The 22,943-nt window shown below is 37.7% G+C and overlaps 1 protein-coding gene across 11 annotated transcripts in view; it reads left to right on the top strand.

Moving 5' to 3' along the window:
• The window catches only part of DLGAP2 (DLG associated protein 2), a 459,270-nt gene that overhangs the window by 405,851 nt on the left and 30,476 nt on the right, over window positions 1-22,943 (top strand). For all 11 annotated transcript variants that reach the window (XM_039568661.1, XM_039568657.1, XM_039568656.1 and 8 more), the window contains 2 exons: window positions 462-681; window positions 18,246-18,595. In XM_039568661.1, coding sequence (XP_039424595.1) covers window positions 462-681; window positions 18,246-18,595 — 570 coding nt within the window. The remainder of the gene's footprint in view (window positions 1-461; window positions 682-18,245; window positions 18,596-22,943) is intronic.

Raw genomic sequence — 22,943 nt, 5'->3', positions numbered from 1 at the left:
GTACTGCCCAAGCCCTGCAGGGAGCTGCAGGATGCTGCTGAAATACCCCAAGGGGACACCCTGGTAGAGGGTACAGGAGGCACAGCTCTGCCAGACAGAGTTCTACAGGCTGGGAGAAGTATCAGATTTTATATAGTGCTGCTGAAGAAAAGGTTCTTCCATGGTAGTGAATGGCTAAGCCAGATAACCAGGGAGTGAGGTTGGCTTGGGTCCCTTCTCAGCTATGCCAAAAGATATTAAATGTAACATTAATGTATGGCATGTGTGATGCACTTAATATATACATGTAAACAGCTGATGTCAGTTAAACAATGTGAATGTGATCAGAAGGGATTACTACATTTTAACTATTTGCTAAAACAGTTCTTCATCAATGTACAGGTGTCCATTTGAGATGTTGAGGCCGTGATGATCACAAAAAAGCAAGTCAAAAATCAAATGCATTGTTGTTGTTTATTCAGATGAGTGAAGCAGAGGTTAATGGGCAATTTGAATCGGTGTGTGAATCAGTGTTTAGTGAAGTTGAAGCTCAGGCAATGGATGCCCTTGACCTCCCGGGATGTTTCCGAACAAGAAGCCACAGTTACTTGCGTGCCATTCAGGCAGGCTATTCCCAAGATGATGAATGTATACCTGCGCTGACATCTTCCAACATCACCTCAACCATCAGGTCAACCACAGGTAAGCAAAGGTCCACTGACCCTTCCGCTGCGCTGCATGTAAAAATATACCAGCTTGTTTTCTGAAAGGATGTTTGACACTGGAAACATTTTCCCTGTGTAGAGATAATGTTTGATACCAATATTCTTAAGTCTGTAATACTGTACCATTGTGGCTGCATCTTGGAATAAGCTCCTTCTGAGAAGAATCGTGCATGCATAATATAATGGACCTGGATTTTTGACCTCCATTTCACATACATAGAGTTATCTAGGTGCAAATATAAAAATGCAAGTGCAAATGGTATAATTTCAATATTATTAGACATGAGTGAGGTTTATCTATCAAGTAATTGATCTTCTAAATGAGATTACTTGTGCTAATTTTAATTTAGGTTGTTAAAGCACCAAAAAAAAAAAGAGAAGCAAGATTAAAAATATTTGGTCTAAATACTCGAAGGCAGTTAATTTAAAAGGTAATTAATTACTTTTAGGGCAGGTGTAACCAATTGTATCAATGCACTGAATTGTAAATGTTTTGGCAAGTTTCACACATCTGATATTTCTCATCAGTAGCCATTAGCATTCATTGTTATAACACTCACTGTTAAGGTCTTTTAACATTCTTCTGGCAACTTTCTTTTCTCTTATTAGTTGCTTAGCAAAGATGATAGCTTTATTCATTTTAGAATATTAGCGTGTATTTGTAGAGAAAAGATTACACAGAGAGCAGTTAAATAATTAAAATGAAATCTATAGGAAATATGTATTCTTTGTAAACTGATTCCAATTCACTTCTATGTTTCCAGTTATGTTAATGTCAGTTCCTAATTATAATATTGTCCTTGCCAGATACTATTAAGTTGTAACGCAGGCTACCCATCTGCAAAAGGTAAAAGTGAGCTCAAAGCATATAGTATAGAAATACTTTTTAAATTATTTGCTTGACATACGTGTTGTATAACAGAACAGTGGGAGCTTAGAAAGGAAGCTGCAGTTGAATAACATACATTTGCATTCCAGAAGTAGCATAAAATGTTATTTTATCTTAAGCATAGTATTTTAATTGTTATATAAAATTTTGTGTAAAACTAGAAATTTTTGCTCACAGTGCCCCCTCTAGGAATGTTTCTGTCCTTTGATTAATAGAGATGCTATCATGATATAAAATCAGATCTTATTGCTACCCCAAAGACTAATTTTCGTCTTTATCATATATTACTGTGTGGTCATTATGAAGACACCTTCCATGGCAAAAGACAAAAATAGATACTTATTTTGGAGTCTGACTCCAAGTACTGTATTGGAATATTTTCAGGATTACCTTGGTTACCAAGTGGACTGATTTTAACTTAAGCTGTCTTGAGTTTATATGCTAGATAAGCCCAAAATTCTCACTGAAAAGAATTTATTTTCCCTAGAGTGACAAAGCTGAATAATAGAATATTTTTGGGAAAATAAAAGATTAGGTAACAAATATGTTTGCATCACAGTGTTTTCATACTTATGAAAAATGTTTTGCATTGATTAGTAGCCTGCTGGTTAAATACTGTGGTTCTGAAAACTTTAACCTTCATTTCACACATAATTTCTTCCTCATCTCAGAAATTACTTATCAGATAGATTTTCTTGCCCACAAATGTAATTCTTCTTCTTTGTGGGCAAGTGATATTGACAATCTGAAGAAATAAGATTATTTGAGGTGTTTTCCTGATCCAAAATTTCCAAGCCTATGGACTGTATACAGTTCTGAGTGTGGTCTTATATTTAAAATATCATCTCTGTGCCCCCGAGCAAGTTTGTCCTCAGCTTCTACATAAGGTAAATATACAAATCAGAAATAATTATCTGATATACGAGAAGAGTAAGGATTATGTGATTCACTTTTAATGGGAAATTTCAGTTGCCAAATAAGTTCTTGTTTTTAAAACCCTAGGGGTGACTCTTCCATTTTTCTCTCTTCAGCCTCTGTCACTTTGAAGGGAGATGCTTCATTTCTTATCATTAGTATAATTCAAAAAAAAATCTTACTTTTCCATCCCTCTCTGAAAATTGTAAAAGAAGCAGTTGCCTGAAATGTGAAAATGGTGTTGGAAGATATTTGACATTTATACGGTGTTCATTCTAATAAATGTCAAAAAGGCCAGTGTTTCACATCAGCTTTTAGTTCCAATTCAGTCTTTTGAATTCTTATGAAAATTACATTAATTTCTTTTTTGGTTCTGATGTAACAAATTCTTCTTGGCAAAGAAACTAAAGGAATTCTTTAGAAAATTAACACTAATTTCAATTTAATTATCCCATTCAATTTTAGTGATATAGGTCATGATTACCTCTTACCATTATTGTAAGGCAATTAATTCATAACACATAGGTTTAGCTAAAAATTAATTCTTGTAACTAAAAATGTAAACCTAAAATAAAGTAGTAGTATTTGATCTATGAATTCAATTACAAAGGTATAGAATATATATTTAGAGCATGCAGTTTGCTAAACTATTCCAAGATGCATTAACAGCTTTCAGAAGGTAGAAAGGTTGCACCTATAACAAATATTATGAGGGACATTATTAATGGACTCTGCTAATGGGGCTTTCTAATAGATGGAAAAAGAACTACTGGTGTTGGGCTCTTCTTAACTGGATACAACTTTACAGAGAAAGCCCAATGAAACATTGGTGCTAAAGAACACAACTTCTGCACAGATCCATGTAGTTTAATTATTTGTGGAACCAGTCTTCTCCGCCTCTGAAGGAGACTGTGACAAGGCATAGGGCACTCCCTGTTAGCCCAGGTGTAAATGAATGAGACAAGTGACAGTGCGAAGGAGGCAGCCAGCATTGCTGGCCCACAGTAAGCTAGACCCGGGCTCTGCGTGACCCCTGCTGAGACTCATTTCATTGAGGTTAGGGCACTTCTAGCCATCATGTTTCATTTTTTGAAGAGATAATGAACTCAGTAAAAGACACTTGATGTTAAAAGCCCTGAATGACAGCATATGCTTTCTGTCTCTGAACCGTATCCAGTCACAGCTGTCAGATGCACAGCTGAGAAAATACAGCTCCAGCTGCTGCTGCCTCCCACCTCGTTCCTCCACCACAGACAACATGTAATTTCCTGAATGGGAAGTCACTGAGTGCAGTAGTCATCCTAAATGCTACTGACTTACAGCTCTGCTACTCCTGCAAGCAATGCTTCACTTTTCAGGAAGAGTTCATAAAAACTGGGTTACTTTCCCAGGCAGTACCAGCCCGCTTCCCTGTTGTCTAAGCAATCATCATGCTGTCAGCTCAGCAGGCTCCTTCCCAGTGACGCTTGGGGAGTGTGGCACAGTGCTGCGGGAAGCAAAGGCTGCCGGAGGTGTTGGGGCTGTGTCACCACCAGCTGAGCCCGCAGGGAGCCCTGACTGTGGAGTCCTGCTGGGAAATGGAGTGCAAGGTCAGGAGCAGTGCGGCAGTAACACGTTATCCCACCTGCAACACCTGGCTTCTCTTACTGAAAAGTAGTTCAGATATCGTGGTACAACACTTGACTGTACTATGAAAACATAACCAACAAGGACATCTGGAAGATATTAATCACTCCCTCCCTTGTTTCCTCTTTGTCTGAGGTCAACTTATTTTTGTTACAAGTTCTGTATGTAGAAAGAGTCCTTTATATTACTCACTCTATATGTTAGAGACTATTTCAGGGTGTTTCCTCACAGGTTTTTTAGTTTGGTTTTGTTGTGAATGCAGAAATACTGAATTGCAATGGTAATGGAGGTAGCAGTTAGGATGGTCTCTTGTGAAGGAGATGAACAAGCTAAAATCCCTTCCCTGAGAGAGAGAGAGTACCTTCCTATTTGTACTTCTGGCCAACTTGAACGCCAGCTTATCATCTGTTCAGATGTGCAGGCACACGTATTTTCTTCTGATGACATTATTATACGTTGTATAAAACACTTCCATTTTTATTGAGAGAAACACTGCCTCTCTGGGCCACTGCTCAGGATGTTCACCCATCAGGTGAAATATCTTCTCAGTGTATATTGCTTTTATAGTCAAATTGAAACAGCTAAGCCAGAAATACTAAATATGTGACTCAATCAGTTGTATGAAATCCTTCTCTACCAACAAGCACAGACTAAGTGGCCTCGGTTAAGTTCTTTGGTTTTTAGTCTGATGCATAAAAGAGAGGATCATTTTCAGTTTCTTAAAACTATTTCATGTTTTCCTCTAACCCAAGTTTTTGGTTACAACAGTATTTTTTGACTCGATTAATGATAAAAAAAATCCACCTAGCTATGGACCTCAGCACAATGGAGACTTGGTCAGGGTACATAGAGGCATCCTGGATTTCTGTCCTATGTTAAATGTCAGTCTAAAGTAATTTCTTCCACTTCAGGGATTGCCTGCTAATCTTGAGAGAAACTTAGCATGGAAGCATTGCTGGATTTAGGGATTGTAGTTACTAGCCTTAAGTTGCCAGTATACTGCATAATTTTTTAAAATTCTTCTAGAAAATGTAGCATAATGCAAATCTGTCAGATTTTTCCAACCTCAATGATTCTCTCAGTTGTACATGCACCTCCTTTTATCTGATTCATAGTAGGTAGGTCAACTAAGCTCATGCTTGCTAAAGACTTCGCTGAAGAAGATGAAAAGTAGAGAACTGTCTTTTGGCCATATTAGTTTTCTCAGTCAGCTGGATTCTGCTTGCAATGAGTAAATTCAGATAATTCCGCATTTACTGAACTATTGAGCACTAATTCCAAACCAATTAATTCAAACAAGGTCACATTGGATGTGGGAGGTTTCAATTAGAGCTCCTACAATTACTCAGGATGCCTGAGGAACTGCAGGTTTCCCTTGTCCTGACTTCAAGCTATTTTCAGCTTTTCATTTTCAAGGAAAGGCCTAGTAGGGTGAATTTTTACAGCCCATGTTTGATATTTAGCTACAAAAAAATCTCATGGTCAGTGAACTGATTGCACAGTCATATACTTACAAAAATGAAATTGTACTGTTCCATAGCATAGCTACCCATTCAGACCCTGAAAGGACTGATTTACTGGTTGCTATCTGAACACTAATAACATTAGTTATTGTTTTTAGGTTTTGCTGATTTGTTGGGTTTTTTCAATATATGAGGATACCAAAGGTGGGCAAAAGCCATGGTGCTACTACATATGACACCCCTCCCATGAGAAAAACATAAGAGAGTCAGGACTGCTCAGAGTGGGGAGGAGAAAGCTCAGAGGGAATTTTATAAATGTGTATAAATATAAAAATTGAGAAAATAATGCTCTCAGTTCTTAAAAGAATAATGGTTTATGAGCAACAGCTGTGTGAATTTCTTTTATTTCCTCAAGTATGAGATACTTCATCCAGGTGGCTGTTTGGATCTTAATCTGATGCACTATGGCTAGGAAAGCCCAGCCAAATGGGGGAAAACATATGCATGAAGTTACATCTCCACAATTTCTGTTCTGTCTATAGAAGTAAATGCTCAGTCTGAGAGGATTTTATTGGTATCCATTGCTAAGTAATAGCTAGCAGTGGAATCCACAACAGGTATGTTTAAAAACACAAAACATTGAGTCCAAATAAGATATAGAAGGCTGTGTTCTCAATCATAATTTATTATGTTGACTTTCCTTAATTACTGTTGGGGCTCCATGGAATTATCTGACACTCCAGCTCTCTGCAGGAAACACACTAGCTATCTGTGGGAGCACTTGGGCATCCTAAGTTAATCCTTTGATGCTGTGCCAACTTGTGTTCCTGTGCTGTGAGAATAAATCTTATCCTAACAAATGATGAGCCCAGTTCTACACTTGGATATGCACACATAATTTTCATTGCTCTGGGCGTATCTGGAGGGCATAATTAGTCTTTAATTTTTTTAAACATATTGAAGTTCTGCTGCTAGGCTGACACCGCTGTTCACTAGCAGCTCTACATGGTGGAAATGGCCCAGGGAGTCACTGGGATGAAGGTGACACAAACACTTTGGTTCAAGGAGTTTGACAGAGGATGGTCAAGGGGCTGTCACAACTGTTCACAACTCTGGGATTCCTGGAGATGGAGTAAGGCTGTGCTAATCAGGGCTGCCTGGCCTCTTCAGGCTGATGAGGCATGAAAGCAGTTGGAGCAGTAGCCAGGAGCTTTTTATAATTTTCATTCTCCCTGGTACAGATTATCTTCAGAGTCAAAGATAAAAATGAAGTCACCGTCTTCCATCTATGGTTAGTTTAAAAAATGTATAATGCGTGTTTCTCTCTTGCTCCTGCTGTTCTGTGCTTGACAAAATTCCTCTGTAATCCACTGGTCCTTTTTTTATTAAAAAGGATACCTATGCTCCCTCCCCTGGCAGAATTTGGTTTCAAAGCTAGTCTGTTCACAGAGTTTTCTCAGCTATGTTTTCTTTATGGTACTATATGGTAAAAAAAAATGATAAGAATTTATCAGAAAAATATAGCATGCAGAGAAGGAGATTCACTGCTAAGTGTTTGAACCCTTCCTGACATGGTAGAAACTGACAGTGGCAGATGTAAATCTCAGCCCAGATATTTACCCTGAGGTTGCCAGAGAGCTTTGTCCTCTGGTGGGTCTGTGCAGCTAGGGGAAGTACACAGGGTGGGTGATCATGGAAACACCTGTATATCATGCTTCTTTGCAGTGAAAAAGAAGGAAGGACCCTGCCCGTGCTTCTCCTTCTGGGTTCCTCTGTGAAAGAAAATAACCTCTAAGAGTCTTCTCAGAAGCTCTGCATGTATTCAGGTTTTTGTTGGAGGTATATATGTCAGAGCCATAATGGTGATATGTGCACTAGAACTACATTCCTTGCTGTGCTAGGTATACAAACATCATTTGATTCATTTCTGCTTCAGGAAACTTATTCAGACTCACATCTACCCTAGAAAGACAATTGATAAACCTGGTACTTAAAATGTACTTGAAAGATTTTTTCCAGAGCATCAGAGAAAATAAAGATACTAAAATTGGTGACATTCTTAGGGCATAACCTGACAGAATTAGCCTATGACTGGACAGGTTAGTTGAACTGTGTTGGGTTAGCCTCCAGGTCAAGTCAACTAAACAGACGCTTTTGTGCAATCTAGTAGTCTAAGGTCCCATGACAATAAACTCTGATTAGTTCAAAGACAATTGGTTGGTACCATTTGAGACATTTGAGATGTCTACACAGGACCTAGAAGAGAATCGCTTCATTCTGGACAAGAAACTGTTGTCTAGGCAGTCTTTGACTCAGACTGAATATGATGTATGGATCCTGTTGCGCACCAATAGAGGTCGACAAACCTCAGCCTACACTGAGGTATTTATTGTCACCTAATAGCACTTTGATAGTTCCCAACAAAGTCTTACTTGCTGTAAGGTCAAGGTTCAGTCTCAGTATACAGTCCATTAAAATATACCCACTGGAAACCACAACACCAGAGCAATGCCAGCAGCACATTACTCCTCCTCAAGGGCAACTAGAGGACATCCAGGGTTCGGGGAGATACTGAGTTTGAAGTGAGTAACCTATCACTTGGCCTTCTGAGAATGAAAACAGCATATCAATGACACATCAACAAGTCATGATTTTTATGTACATTTCTTTACCTTTTGGGACTCTCCTGTGTCCAGAACAATACATATCTTTCCATTCTCTGTCTCCTTCCCCCAGTCAAAGAAATTATACAAATTTCAGTCATAAAAGTTCATCTCACATGATACATATATCTAAAAAGTAGGTGTCAAAGGCAATCACATTAATATGCAATTATAGACAATAGATATATATGTCCTTTTTGACTTGTACCCATTATTAAAGTGGTCCCCTGGACATCCCTGTTTCTCTCTGTTGTCTATTAAAATAGTCTACAATGACAGCATTGCATAGCTAGCTAACTTTCATTAATCTAGGGCAAGAGTTAAACCTATTCAAATTGCATGATAGGATTAAAACAAAGCTTAAATTCTGGTCCCACTGAAAACAAGGATAACTGAGATAGCCATGCTCCAGCTTACAAAGCTGAGATATCAAAACACAGTAGCATCACTTTCTACACCTAAATACAGGGCTGGCAGCCTGCAAGTAGCTTTCTTAGCACTGGTTTTGACACTCATACTGACTCCATCTGCTTCTCAGGTAAAATGATTATTTGATTTGACAAAAAAGAGCACTCTGTGTCCAGACTTGTAGCTCTCTGTGGATTAAATTATTTGTTTAAAGGTATTAAATTATATTTAATAATCACTTAATTTCTTTAATGTCAGATTATTATCATAATGTAGTGATAAAATTATGCAACATTTTCTTAAGGGTAAGTAAGCAAATTGTTTTTCTCATCCTATTCATCTTAGAATTCCTTACTGGAAGTCAAATAAAATTACAAGCTACATATAGTTACTGTAAGAAAGAGAATAGAAAATCGAAAAACAAAACCATTATAAGCCTACATAATATATTCATGAAGGGGTTTAGGAGGCTGATGGAAATTAATTTAACTGAAAGAGAAGGGTATGTGGGAGTTCAAGAAGTAATTCTACTGAAAAACATTTTCAATTTTTTGTTTTCTTTCAATGTGAGAAGAGTAGCACAAGAAGAGCAATTCTTAGTGTTTGGAACTCTTTTTTTCTCTTTGTCTCTTACTGTGTTGATGATGTGACAAATACAATCTGTATTCCTGAAAAGCCGCACATACATTTTGAAAATGAAATATAGTTAAAGGAACGTTTTTCCTTCCTGTAACTGAAAAACTGAGATGGTGTTTTTTAATGCAGTTTCAGTATTTTAGAGGCACATAGGAACTCTTTAGAAGAGCAGTACAGCTGTCAGCACTTTGCTGTGCCATCTATAGGATACTGGTTAGGCTATAATTTCTTGCTCATTAACTGATCTAAAATAGAACACTTTGTAACCAGTCCATCAGCAATCTAAGAGGTTTGTGTTGCCCACATCTCTTTTAATTTTAGCAAAGGCCTAGAGTTTCTGATCTTGATGTCTTGTTTGATTTGCATTTCTGTTTTGAGACTAATATTAATTACACTGTCAAAACAGATTTTATCGTTTATGTAACATGGAGCTGCCTACAGACCTAAGTTTGCTCAATATGGAGGGAACATCTTGCACAGTGAATTGATTATAGTAATTCCTTTTATAGTTTTCTTCTCCAGGGAGACTGTAGTGGCTCCAGCTTTTTCCAAATTTAGTGGTCACATTTCCACTTAATTGTTAATTTCCTGTGCAAAACCAGATAGATGTACATAACTGAAGGCTAAAAGGATCTACTCTGAATATTGAGACTAACCTGTTGCACACACAAATTCTTTTTTTTTTTTTTAAAAAAACCTCGTCATCCAGTAATTTTGCCTTACCCCAGCAAATTTTAGTTGAGGTTATGTGTCATACTAATGATTTCAGTAGATTTTAAAAGTGCTATATAGATTCTGCTTTGCAGAGAGATGTCAAAGACAGATGCTGCTTAAAAAACCAGGGTTTTTATATGTAATTTGTTTGGAAACTGTGTGTCTCAGTGATGTGCTATTTTGAAAAACTCTTAAAAAGTTGTTTATAGGAAGGGCAATTCTTGTCTATGTCAATAATATGTTAATACAATAGTCCAGATCCTGAGCTGGTATGAATTGGTCAGATTCCACTGACTTCAATATCAACATTTTCAATGGGATTAATAGCATGGTGTGGTGCCTCCAATTGTGCATTAAATTTAAAAAATTACAGAAATACAGAAGGTCTGCTTTTCATACCTGTCTGGAGTTACAAAGATACCTTGGGCAAAACTGGTACTAAAGCTATGTAGTAGCTTTAGCAGAAGGGATCAAGGTGCAGGAAATTAGGTTTCAGTCATTACTGCAGGCAAATTCCATTCAGATTTGCTTTGCCATCCAGCTCACAGGGGATGTGGAGATGTGGAGCGGGGGAGATGAAGCTCCCACCTTTCCCATGAACACTGGTAACAAAAGACAGGAGAGGTTATGTCCCAGTGCAAACCAGTGTGTCATAGGGACAAAGCTTTTGGCTGGACTTTATCTCATCCCTTTAGGAATTTCATAGCACCATAGAATCACTAAGGCTGGATAAAACCTCCAAGGTCATCGAGTCTAACCTTTGACTGAGCACCACCATGTCAACTAAATCAAGTGCAAGGCCCACTTGTTTCTTGAACACTTCCAGTGATGTTAACTGTCAAAATTAGGTGTCCTGATTTGAGCTGGTTGTCCTTGATTGTCTTTATGGTTGACAGAGAAAAGCACAGGATGATTCATTTCCTGGTATAATAAGCATCTACAATGGGTGTGAATTGCCCCCAGAATTGCTTCTTTTTCTCACAGTAATTCTAAAAGAGATTGGACAACCCGCTCAGACCTGGGTGATTGGGTTTTTTTCAGTGACTGATGTGAGATGAGATGGATTCCCATGTATAGTTCTCAAAAACTGTCTTGAAGGTATGATGTAATTCACTATTACTAAAAGACCCTACTTAAAACGTTGGCACAGGATAAATGCAACGTTTTGCCCCCACGGACTGTGTTGACATGAGACTACCAGTTAACATCTGACTTTAGGGTATAACAAATATCCAGGTTTACTTAATCATAAGACATGTAAAATGGTCCAACAGGAAAAAGGTTACAAAGTTATAGATGCATACTAGCCAGACAATGCTTTCGGTTATGCAGTTTAAATAAAATGCAACCCATCATATAAACTGTGCTGATAAAAATCATCTGGATGTAAGCAGTCTTTCAAAAAAACACTCATTAAAATATCACTGTGATGTTTTTATATCATATGTATATATCACCGTTTCTTACTGTTTAATCTGAAAAGGAAGACACAGGGTCTTTTCACAGATATCCAAACTCAAGACTCTCTCTCTACTGAAAAACCTTCTGGTCCCTTTACTGGCTAGGATTCATCATGGAGGGCAGAATGAGAAAAGGGAAGAAGCAGGAAGATAAGTTCATAACCAAAGCTTCTCTCTGATTATGTTGGAGAGAAATTTATTCAAGATTTAATTAAAAGAATTAACCTAATTAAAACCGAAATTATCTCTTGAATTTCAATTACAGTATGACATTGATAAGTTTTAATGACTACTTTTGCAAGGTTTGAATATCCTTACATTTAAAAAAAACCACTCTCAACTACCTTAAAAATGGAGAAACTCTAGAACATGGAAAGCCCTCAGAAATTACAGGATCTTTCACTACCAGAGCAGCAAACAAAGGTGTGGACTTTTCCAAGGAGCAGCAAAGGAACGGGCTGGAGAACCCTAGACTGTATGTGGCTTGCTTCCCTCACCTGCCCTACACTCACATACAGACAATGTTTCAATTTAAGTGCTAGTGGGTGTGCTAGAGAAGCACTCTGAAGGACTTGCATTTACATTCGGGTAGCTGTCTAGGCACTAATTTGTTCTAATGGAGCAAACCACTCTTTTTTCTGTGCAGCCTGAGCACATGCTGCCCCCGCATTGAAAGGAGAAAGTAGAGACCCCAATCATTAGTGAGGTTTTGAGGTAGCCACTGAGGGCACACATTGAAAATGGCAGGCTTGGATCTAAACAGACTGATTTAACCTTTTCCTCTTCATTCTAACAGATCCATTTTTCTTAATTAAATACCAGAGGCTACACATGTCAAAATTAAGCATTTTTAAATCTTTTTGTAATGACTGAACTTTAAAGGTGTTACTGATTCAAGAAGGAAACCCCTTACTAACATTTCAGAATTTGACTAAGAACAGCAGATTATTTTGTACAATTAAACTGGCCTGTTTGAGACTGCAGTCTCTTTTTAATGATGTTTGGCATCAGAGACCAGTGTAGATGGAAGTTGAAAAGAGGCATATATAAAAAGATGTGTCCCAACAACCTCTCTTTTAAACAGGGACTTGTATTCTTATCTTTGACATCCATGGCTTGTTAGGAAAATCAACGAGTTAATTCTTTTTGTGAGAAATAAATTCTTTTAGCATCTGAGATTTTTTTTCTCAAAAGTCCCCTTTGATTTCTTAATGTTCTTTTAATGATCATCATTCTGTGTTTTGAGAAGTAACTGGTTAGGCATCCATATGTACATTTTTATTTTAGGAGTTCTAATGACCATGATGGAGAGCAGAGAAGAGATTTCAGGGCATTTCAGGGACAGTCATGTTAGCTGGGACTTTCAAAGCCTTTGGCTAGAACAGTATACACCATGGTCAAAAGATTATTCTAAAAACTGAGTACTCTGATACAGGATTAGATTTGATCTGGGCCTTCCATTATGAGAAGGTCTCTTTTTCCTCTTCTAAAGTAATTTCAAGGTTGATGTACACCTTCCCTGTGCAAAGCAGAAGACCTGACACCAGCCTGGGCATCTGCATTATGTTTCTCCTGGTGCTGTGGTTCCTCAGAGCCCTGTGTGCCTTCAGCAACATGCCCCTGGGACCTCTGCCTCCAGGGCAGCTCCAAGCTCCCTGCAGAGTAATTATCCTCCTTCTGAATAAACCTCCTTACAAAACAGAAAATCCAGTTTACTCCTGCCGTGTGTCATAAGGGACAACCATTTCCTTTAATTGATGGTGCTTTCATGTAAATTCATCATCCAGCTAACTTCGTGATCTCAGCCTAAATAATGTTATTTTGACTAAGTGCTTAATGGTTATATTGATTTGTAAGAACCCCTCAGGTGATTCTGTTTTCCAAATGGACAAAAAGTGGTAATTTATTAAAAGGCTGCCTTTTGAACGGTTTTCTGAATATCCCCCTGGCCATTGCTATTTCATCAAATAGATCACGTCTCTCCTTCTGCCTTGTGTCTGTGAAGGTCTATGGATAACCTGACGTTATATCTCAATTGACTTGTTTTAGTAATTTTATTTCTAGTATAAACTGTTGGCACTGAAGTATGGGCAGAATAACTGACTTCTATGGCTGTATCTACAGTAACTTTTAGCAAGTTTAGACAAATGCAGTGTCGCTAAGGGGGATATTCTGCTTCCAGCTGTATCAGTTAAATTTTCAAGTATCCTGTTGCTTATGAATTATAAGGAAATCTTCCTTGTGTTTCTACTGTGTGTACCCAAACCACCAAATTTCCAGTTCCCCGGTGCTGGAATTGTCTTCCTGGCCACTCTACAGTATTGCCATAGTGCCTGATATCCTGGTTGTTACCAGTGCTGTGTGGCTGGCATCACACAGCACATAAAAAAAATTAATGTGTTTTACATAACAGGTCATTTGTAGCCACCTCTGTGCCAAATTCGGCACTGATAGGCAATCTTGTGTATGTGAGGGTCTGGCAGTTAAGGTATCAATCCTTACAAAACTAATTTGACATTTTCACTTTTTCCTGACTGGGTGACAAATTAGTGCATGTTATGCTGCATTGCTGCCTGCTCATTTCTTCTGAATGATTTATACCTGGCTTGCATCATTGTTTAATCTGGCCCAATATGAACCAGCAGAGAACAGTTTTGTTTTCTCTCCATTTCTCTAACAATGTCCTTCCTTAAAGGAAAATCCAGTGGAGCTAATTGCACATGTTTATATTTAAGTGGGGCAAGCACCTAAGCAGTTAATACTTTGATTCAAATGAAGTCTGAAATACCCATATGGTTTAGAATTAGAACAGTTTTTTACAATTTTTATAATTTTTGATTGATTATTATAAGCTAATAGATGGAGACAGAATGTATGTTAGGAACTTTAAAAATTATTTTTCCCCCTTTATTTAATTAGGCAAAAAATAAGTTCTGCTTTCTATATCAAGATAACCTTTGAATACAACTGGAAAGAAAATTTTAGTTTCTTTTTCTAGTTTATCCATGCAAAAGACACATTCACGTCTTGTGCCATCTACTTTCTTTTTCTTTGCATTTCAGAGCAGCTTTAGATATTACAAACTGGTTAACACCATGGCAGAGGGCTGTTGCTTTTACTTTGCTTGAGCTTCATTGCTCAGCAGCAGGACTGGTGAGAGAAATATCAGGAATGTTCAGGATATGCACACTAAAACCACTAAAAAACTAAAGAAAGAAATCAGAAATCTTTGGTCAGCACCAGAAACAACAGGAGGTTATCCTGGATTGAAGTTTTATGTGCCCAAACATGGAGCAGATCTCTGGCATCTGCTCAAGTCCACAGTTTAAATCAGTCAGAAGCCATCCTGCGACAGCTCTGCCCTCCTGGTGCTGTGCTCTTTCACACCCCAGCCTCATGTTGGGTCTCATCCCCTGCTGCTGTGCTGCCGCTGACGCACAGCTTGTCCTCACTGAAGACAAGAATTCTCCATCCCAGTCTTCTCGTTCCCAGTTTAATTTTCATCGCAAGTGCCCTGTGGAGCTATGGGGCACTGTCCTCAGCCAGTGCTCAGCACCCCGGGACTGCATTACCCAGCACCAGCCCTCTCTGTGGGGCCAGCAAAATCCTCCACAGCTCTGCAGTTTGCAGAATGATGGATTAAAAAGTGGAGAAGACATAAAGCAGTGCTGAGGAGGTTTTATATGCTTGCTTTGGACTAATAACTACTAAGGCAAATAAAATTTACAGGGTAGAGAATGATGCAAAGCTGACAGGAGCCCCTGTCCATCAGCATAAGGGGATGATAAATAAAAAGTTCATTTTATATTAGGAGAAAGAAATGTTTCTTCCCATATATAATGTGTTGTATTTATGACTGCCAGGACCAAGAATTGGACGTGATAGAAAAACATGTTATTGTTGATAACAGGAATATTTCCAGATGCCATTATTAATGGAAACTATTTGCAAGTGACATAAAATTTCATGCTTCAGACCTTAAGGCAATACTTATTTATTAGAGATCAAACCCCAAGCATGAACAGTAAACTATGGATTACTGTGTTACTTCCTCATTTAACAAGACCCTAATCTGTTATATAGTCATCTCTTAAGCCAGCAACATGTGTCAAGTTGTCCCGTTAACTTCACTAGAACCTCTTGAGTGATTAAAGCAAATAGAATTTGGTAGCAAGATTTGACTCTCAAATGCATGTCCCTGTCCTCTTACTTGATTTTGTTAGTCTCCAATCAGTCCTAGATTTCTGTCTCTGAAACTGTTATTCCAGATATTAACTCATTAACAGTGTAGAGATGGGTTTTTTTTATTCCCTGCTCAATATTTGATCTCTGTGGCTGCATAGGAATTAATTGGATTTCTTCCTGCCATATTTCACTGTAAATATGTAGCCAGTTTCTCACAAACTTCCAGTCTTTCTTCAGGTTTCTTCTACTTGTTGAACATCTGTGGGATTTTTAATTCCTGTTTAGTGTTCACGATCAAATGCTTGCCAGAATACTGCAGTTACTCTAATACTTGGTGGCTTTAAAACATGTCACTTCACTGAAATAATCAGACTTTTTAGAATAAAATATTCAATCCTAGGGGGAGAAAAAGGGGGGAGGGAAAGAAAAAAAGGCAAGAAATTGTTTTGGTTTTGCCACAGGGAGAATTTTTCAGAAATGTAAATGAAGATTAAGTCAGCTATGAAGGATTGCAACAGCAATTTAACATTCATTAGACAGAGAAGTGATCTGCTGCTCAAGTAGTAGGGATATACCTGCTTGTGATGTCTCATTATCACATTAACCATATGTTTCATCATTCACTGCTATTCTTTTACATGAAGACAGATGTAAAAAACAGTAAAGTAGTTATCACAGTGATAACCTGTCTAATGTTACAGGTAAAATTGGCTTCCTGTGCTGGATATCATTCACCCTATTTCACCCCATTGTCTCTATTTCTAATGTTTCCCAGCACTTTGATCACTTGCATCTACATTTGCAGGGGGAAGGTGGGGAGCAGTATTATGGCAACTCTCTTAGTGGAAACATCCTCAGACCCACTGCTTGAGTTCATTAGACACTGTCTTAATTTCCAAGCTTTATAGCCTCCCCCTTCTGTGAGCTTTCTGTACTCTCTAAAGCATCTGAAAAATACTGAGTTTTTCTTTCTTCTTAACTGCTGGTTACAAAACGGACAGGAAATAAGATTGGTGATAGGACAACAAAACGGCACTTCAAAAAAAGCACAGTCTCAGATTCTGAAGAGCATGCTTCACGTGTTTCACGTGTTTTACGTTTCACTCTGTTAGAGCAATTTAGCTCAGAGCAAGGCTTTAAATGTTCTTTAAATGAAGGTTTTAACTTCCTAGCTCTGCCTTGCTCTCTTTCATGTATAATAACACTTTTATTTATGATTATCAAGAGTGAACATTTAAGAGTCATTTTCTCTAGACTCACTGTTCACACAGGCTAGCCTGGTGATACAGACTCAGCAGTCCAAGGTGTTAATTCCTAAGCTGATCTCTTCACTCCAGACAGCTGCAACGTAGCCTCATATCAAAAAACACAGCTGGGGAGGCTGTCTTCATTGCTCATCAGCCCATATGGGTGTAATGGGAAGAGGAGCTCTTGTAGAATCCTTTTTGGACGCAAGTAACCCCAATTCCACGGTTACCTGAGTCACTGTTGCAATGTCAATCCATTTAGTAACACTAGACAAAGGCAAACTTACTCCTGTAACTATACAAAAAGTGAATTGGACCCAGTTTCCCCAAACAGGAATAAAGAAATACATATCACAATGCGTTTTTTTGATCAGCTGATAATTTTTTAAATTATGATTATATGTGCTTTAGGGAAAATACCCTTCCACAACAGAAATACTCATTAGTATCAAAAAAAAAGTGTATAGTGGGCTTAGACAAGTAGAAAATTCAGCTGTGTGATATTAATGACTAAATATTAATCTCTATGAAATTTTTAAAATTTTATAAGGAAGCAGTATTGGCACAGTTCTGCATCTGTAGAGTTTTCTTGGATGTTTTATTGAGCCATATGCTGGCAGACAGAATCTATGTTAAACCAGCCTCAGAACTGCTCTGTTCATCAAAGTCTTAATAGCTTTGCATATATTATAATATTTTTAACATGCCTTGAATTTCCTCCTGTTAACTGTATTGTGGATATTTTTCAAATATATGCTTCCTACACAAGTAAGTAGCTTACCTTCCCTAATTCCAACCAGTGCACCTGGAAGGATTTTAAAAGGTTAAAGTGTGGCGTACCATAAAGTAGAAGTTGCTGAATAATATTTTGTTCCAGTATATTGATGCTATTTTCTTAATATACTGTATCCATACAAAACTCACAGTTCAGATGATAAGAACAGGGAAAAATAAATCTTCCTTTATTTCTCTTATGAGATTTATCCAGTAATCTCAGAAGTCCCAATGTGTACCTACCCAGCACAAGTCTTAACATTCATAGCCTCACTAACTCTTTTTCATCTTCACTGTAATTTGGGACTCCCACTTCCACCCCTTCCTGTTTCCTTGTTGAAATAAAATGATTCTGTGGATACCCATCTGACTCTGAGAGACACTTTCAAATAATAGTGAGGTTCATGAAGAACACAATGTTACCCCACGGTAATTTTTAAGAAGCACAATCTTAAGGTGATTTCTGTTGTCAAGTTTCCATCAGATTAATCTTAATTCCTCTCTTTCTCTTTTCTTTTTTCTTTTTGCTTGGTTTTTTTTTTCTTTTAATTCTTTCCACAGCTGTAACTTACACAAGTTACAAAAAAACACCACCACCAGTACCCCCTCGTACCACTTCCAAGCCACTGATCTCCGTCACGGCACAGAGCAGCACAGAATCCACCCAGGATGCCTATCATGACAGCCGGACTCAGAGGATATCCCCATGGCCACAGGACGGGCGAGGGATGTACAACTCCACCGACAGCTTGGACAGTAACAAGGCCATGAACCTCGCCCTGGAGACGGCGGCTGCCCAGCGCCACGCAGCCGAGAGCCAGAGCACCTCCATACGCACCAGTGACAAGGCCATTCTGGTGACAAAAGCAGAGGAGTTTCTGAAGAGTCGACGTTCCTCTATAGGGATCCAGGTAGTCTATCATTAACATCTGTCTGTGAAGAATTGCTTGCCTTCTTTCTGTAAATAGCATAGAATGAGTCATTCAGCTTCACTTGCTCTAATAATCTAACAAACAACCCCTGGCTGCTTAGTGTTAATTGCAATTCGCATCATGGCTGTGCAGAAAATTCTTTGGCTAATACACTGTACCTGGGAGAAAATGAATGAATAAATCTCTAGGGAGGTTACCTGTCATTAACACTTGATATGAAAATTATACTGCAGAGCTACAGGTGAACAGCATGTTCATCTCCTTCCCTCCATGAATTCACAGTCCTTTTTATAGAATTTCACCAGCTTTAAAATGCTTTACCATACTTTTTTCCATTATATTTCCCTTTTGACCTTGAAAAATGTGCAAAGCCACTCAATCTTCAAGAATTCTACCTAAAAGAGACCCTTCCCCTTTTAGTTGTGCTGGAAAGAAGGTACCAAAAAAGAGAAAGAAATGTTCTGGTGTAGATACAGCATAATTAGAGATGGCAAGTAATGAAATAACATTAATGAACGCAGCCTTTGAGCATTCTTCCATTTGTCCATCAAAACCCACAATATTTATTTCACCTGAAAAAATCTGTGTCAAACTGTGGAAAGCTCACTCAAGTTCTGTTGTTTCAGGCAAATGAGATAAGACAGTTCCAAACACAAATTTTGATTGCTATTCCTTCTACTAAATGGAAAGCACTAGATAGCTAGAAATGGTCATTTGTTCAAATCTTTAGGAAATACCAAGTAATAATAAAAATAGGAAAGTTGAACTTGAAAAGAATGTGAAGTCCTTTGAGACAGAAGCAGAGGAAAATTTAGGCTTCTGTTCTGCTGAATATTCCCTTTTACATCACTGGGTCCACTTCTGTGCTTACTTTCGCTAGATCAGCTATAGAGAAACTGACATTTATTTTGACATAGGTGTTGTGGAGACAGCACAGTCTCATAGATCTTGAGAAGGAACATAGATCAACAAAGATCTTGAGAAGGTAATTGTCCATGTAAAAAGCCCAGTGAGTGACTGTATATTAGAAATATACAAGAATATAAAAGAAAGTATATTATTTTCTTTAAAAAGTAGTAATTCCATTTCCATTTATTTCATAATATAGTCATAGAAAAGTGTTTGGGTTAAGCATGTCACAGCTGCCGATTGAACTTAACAGGTTAACATTTTAGTGTACTGTAATTTTGCTGTTCCATAATGCATTAGACTAATGGGAAGGAATCAGCTTTGCCAGAAAGCTGTTTGTCCATTTCTTGTCATAAAAGTATTTGCTTCTGATTCTTCAGATGCAGAAGAGTAGAATTAAATTTGATAACCATGGCAAGATATTAAGATGGCTACTTTTCAAATGTTTTACAAAGTAATTAGTGCATTCTAAATTGTTCAGAGAACGGGCTTGGCAGATAACACTGAAAAGTTCAAAGGAGCAGCAAAGAAATCTTTGGTACCTTTTAGCCCCTAACCTGAAACTTACTCTTCAGGAAGGAATAGTATCTAGTGTTGTTCTTATCTCTCCTTTACAGCAACTCTGCACAGTCGTATTTATCAATGTTGGTGTCTTGATTTGGTCAGTCCTGATATTCCAGCAATTAATTCTGGAACTTTGATTACATTGCTTGATCCTGTTTATTACTACAGGTGATGACCAGTACTTTTCACTGGGCTCTGACCCTTCTGTATGTGTGCTGTGTTTAATAATATGTGCTTATAATCCAAAAAAACACCTGTGCAATTATTTCTATGAAGGCAGCGGATCTTCCATAGCAACTTGTCATCTGACACTTGGCCTGCAGCATTGGTCCTCAGATGCACACATGGAGAAAGGCAAATGTTGTTTGCAACAGCAGGTCTTAGAAGGATGAGCTGTTTGTCATCTTTCAAGAAATACAAACTGCTTGTTTGTACTACTTCGCATTAGAGAAGGTTGAATTTTCAACAGTATCCTGAGCACATTTAGTTGTTTGGGATTTTTTTCAGCACTAAGCTTCAAACGTCACATTAATGAGAAAAATACATTTCTGCAGTATTTTAAATAGAAAATGCATTTTATTATGTTGCTGTTGCCAAGCTGTACAGAATAAAAACACAAGGTAGAATGTTCTTATTGCAAACTACACAAATAGTAATTTATGCACACAAAGTACAGTTGCAGTATTTAATTTCTTTTAGACTTCTGTGTCAAAGTACACTTTGGAAAAGGATGTTTTTTATTTGCATATTTCCTTGATTGACTAAATGACTTGTTTTCTCATTAGCATTCCATGCCTGGCTAATGCATTGGATTTGCATTTATTTGCATTAGTTAATTTGCTATCAGGATGGTTAATTTGTGCATTTTTTAATGTTCCACTCCTTTAACACATTGATGGGAGAATGCTTGCCAAGAGAGCTTCATACAGGAGCAGAGAGGAACAAAGGTGCAGAGGGTGCCACTGCAAGTGGAAATGCAATGGACCCACTCCAGAGCTCCCTTGTCTTTCAGACATATGATTTGTGTAGTGTATATGAAGTGAATAGAAGTCCTTTTAAAAAGCCCTGGCATGCTAGCCATGTGCCCATAGGGTTGGTATTCCCATTCACAGAGAAGCCAAACTCCTAGGGAAGCACTGGAGTTACTATGAACATCAGTAGCACCCATCTGCAGAGACAGAGAACAGCACAGATACACTAACATCTCATGGTGTGTTAGTCCTATCCCAGATGGGAATTTTGAACAAAAAAAAAAAAAAAAAAAGCTTTGGAAATGAAGCTTTTCCAGAAAATATCTGGGGGCCTTTGGGATATTTTTGGTTTTATTTTTTCCACTGACATACTTAAATCAAGACAAATATCATCAGGCATAGTCAACAGGCACTGGGAAAAAACATGTTGATTTATAAATTCAAATGAATTTCAAAATACTGATTTTGAGATTAAAAATTTAGTCAGCAATTGTAACAATATATGGATATAAAAAGAACAAAACTCTTGTAATACTAGTAGCTATAAACTTCATCTCTGTCTTCTATCATGACAGCAAAAGACTAATCAAAGTATTTGAATTAAAATGGAGAGTAGAGATTGTCAAGAGTAAAATAAGCACTAAATCAGAACAAGGTTGTTGCTAAGATATTTTCTGGGATTTTCCTCACTCTTTTGCACACCCTGGTATATATGCTAATAATTAACATTCAAAATCTGCTCTAGTTATAAACCATTTCATAGTAAAGCATTGGGAATGTGAAATATATGAGAAAACATGTCAAGAAATTCCTCCTTATTAATCTCAAGTACTTCAAATCATGCAGTCCTTTGTTTCTTCTCCATTTAAAAGGCATTGAGGCTTCTCAAAACGAACAGAAACCCCGGAAATGAATGAGATGGAAACAAATGTTTAAGTGTGAAGGCTGATTCATGGTGGTATTTTTGGAGACAAGCACTAATTGTAGCATAGAGAATGGACTCAGTCATCTTCATTTATCATCAGAAGATCACGCTTCAAAATACCTAGTGGGTTTTTTATAATCTCCAGAATCTACATTAAACAAATCCTGCTTATAAATTAAAGGTTGTATCCAGGGAGATTCGTGCAATAGCTGACCTGCCTAATTTTTTTGTGACAAAAGGGGATCTGCTGCATAACTTCATTATATATTTATATAATTTTTTAAATGACATTATTCATCTCACATGGTAAAAACGTTGTTCATGATATTCTGTGCTCTCAAATTAGAATTCCCCTTTAACACAAAGCATTTTGTACCCATATTGCAAAAGTGCTCAGATAGGCACCTACATTTTCTTTGTAAAGTTTAGGTTACTTACACCACCTTTGTCAGTGCTCTACTTCAGTGTATACACAGCAATCAAAAGAAATATTTGCATTGATTACACTGGTCTTTGGATCATAAATGATCCAAAGTTATAGAAGTAAGTATTGTTTATTCTCCTCCTTAAAATGACTGTTAGACTGTGCTTTTGTGAGAGGAGTGTATGAAGTCCTTTGCCTGGAAAAGTCAGTGACTATTCAGAGCAATTTGCCACTTAGCATTAAATGCACCAAAAAAGTTACCAGTACCCTCAACTGTGTACATTATTTTCTTGCTACAATCTCATACTAACTTGACATAAATCCTATTTCTAAACTCTGGCTTGTCTTTTTAGTAAGAAGTCCTTTCTTAAAAGATCAGAGGAAGTTTTCAAGCTGCTCCTTTTAGTAATTAGCACTTACTGTACCATGCCACGTATTTGAGTAGTCCAGATGTTCGGCTGGGAAGTAGCAGAGTGGCAAAATGGAGCTCAGTGGTGAGACACAAAAAATCACACAAACGGGAAAGTATAGGTT

The sequence above is a fragment of the Corvus cornix genome, chromosome 3 (genome assembly GCF_000738735.6).
Source record: "Corvus cornix cornix isolate S_Up_H32 chromosome 3, ASM73873v5, whole genome shotgun sequence".
Lineage (NCBI taxonomy): Eukaryota > Metazoa > Chordata > Aves > Passeriformes > Corvidae > Corvus > Corvus cornix.
Note: the sequence above shows the minus strand (reverse complement) of the source record. Positions and strands in the feature narration are given on the sequence as shown.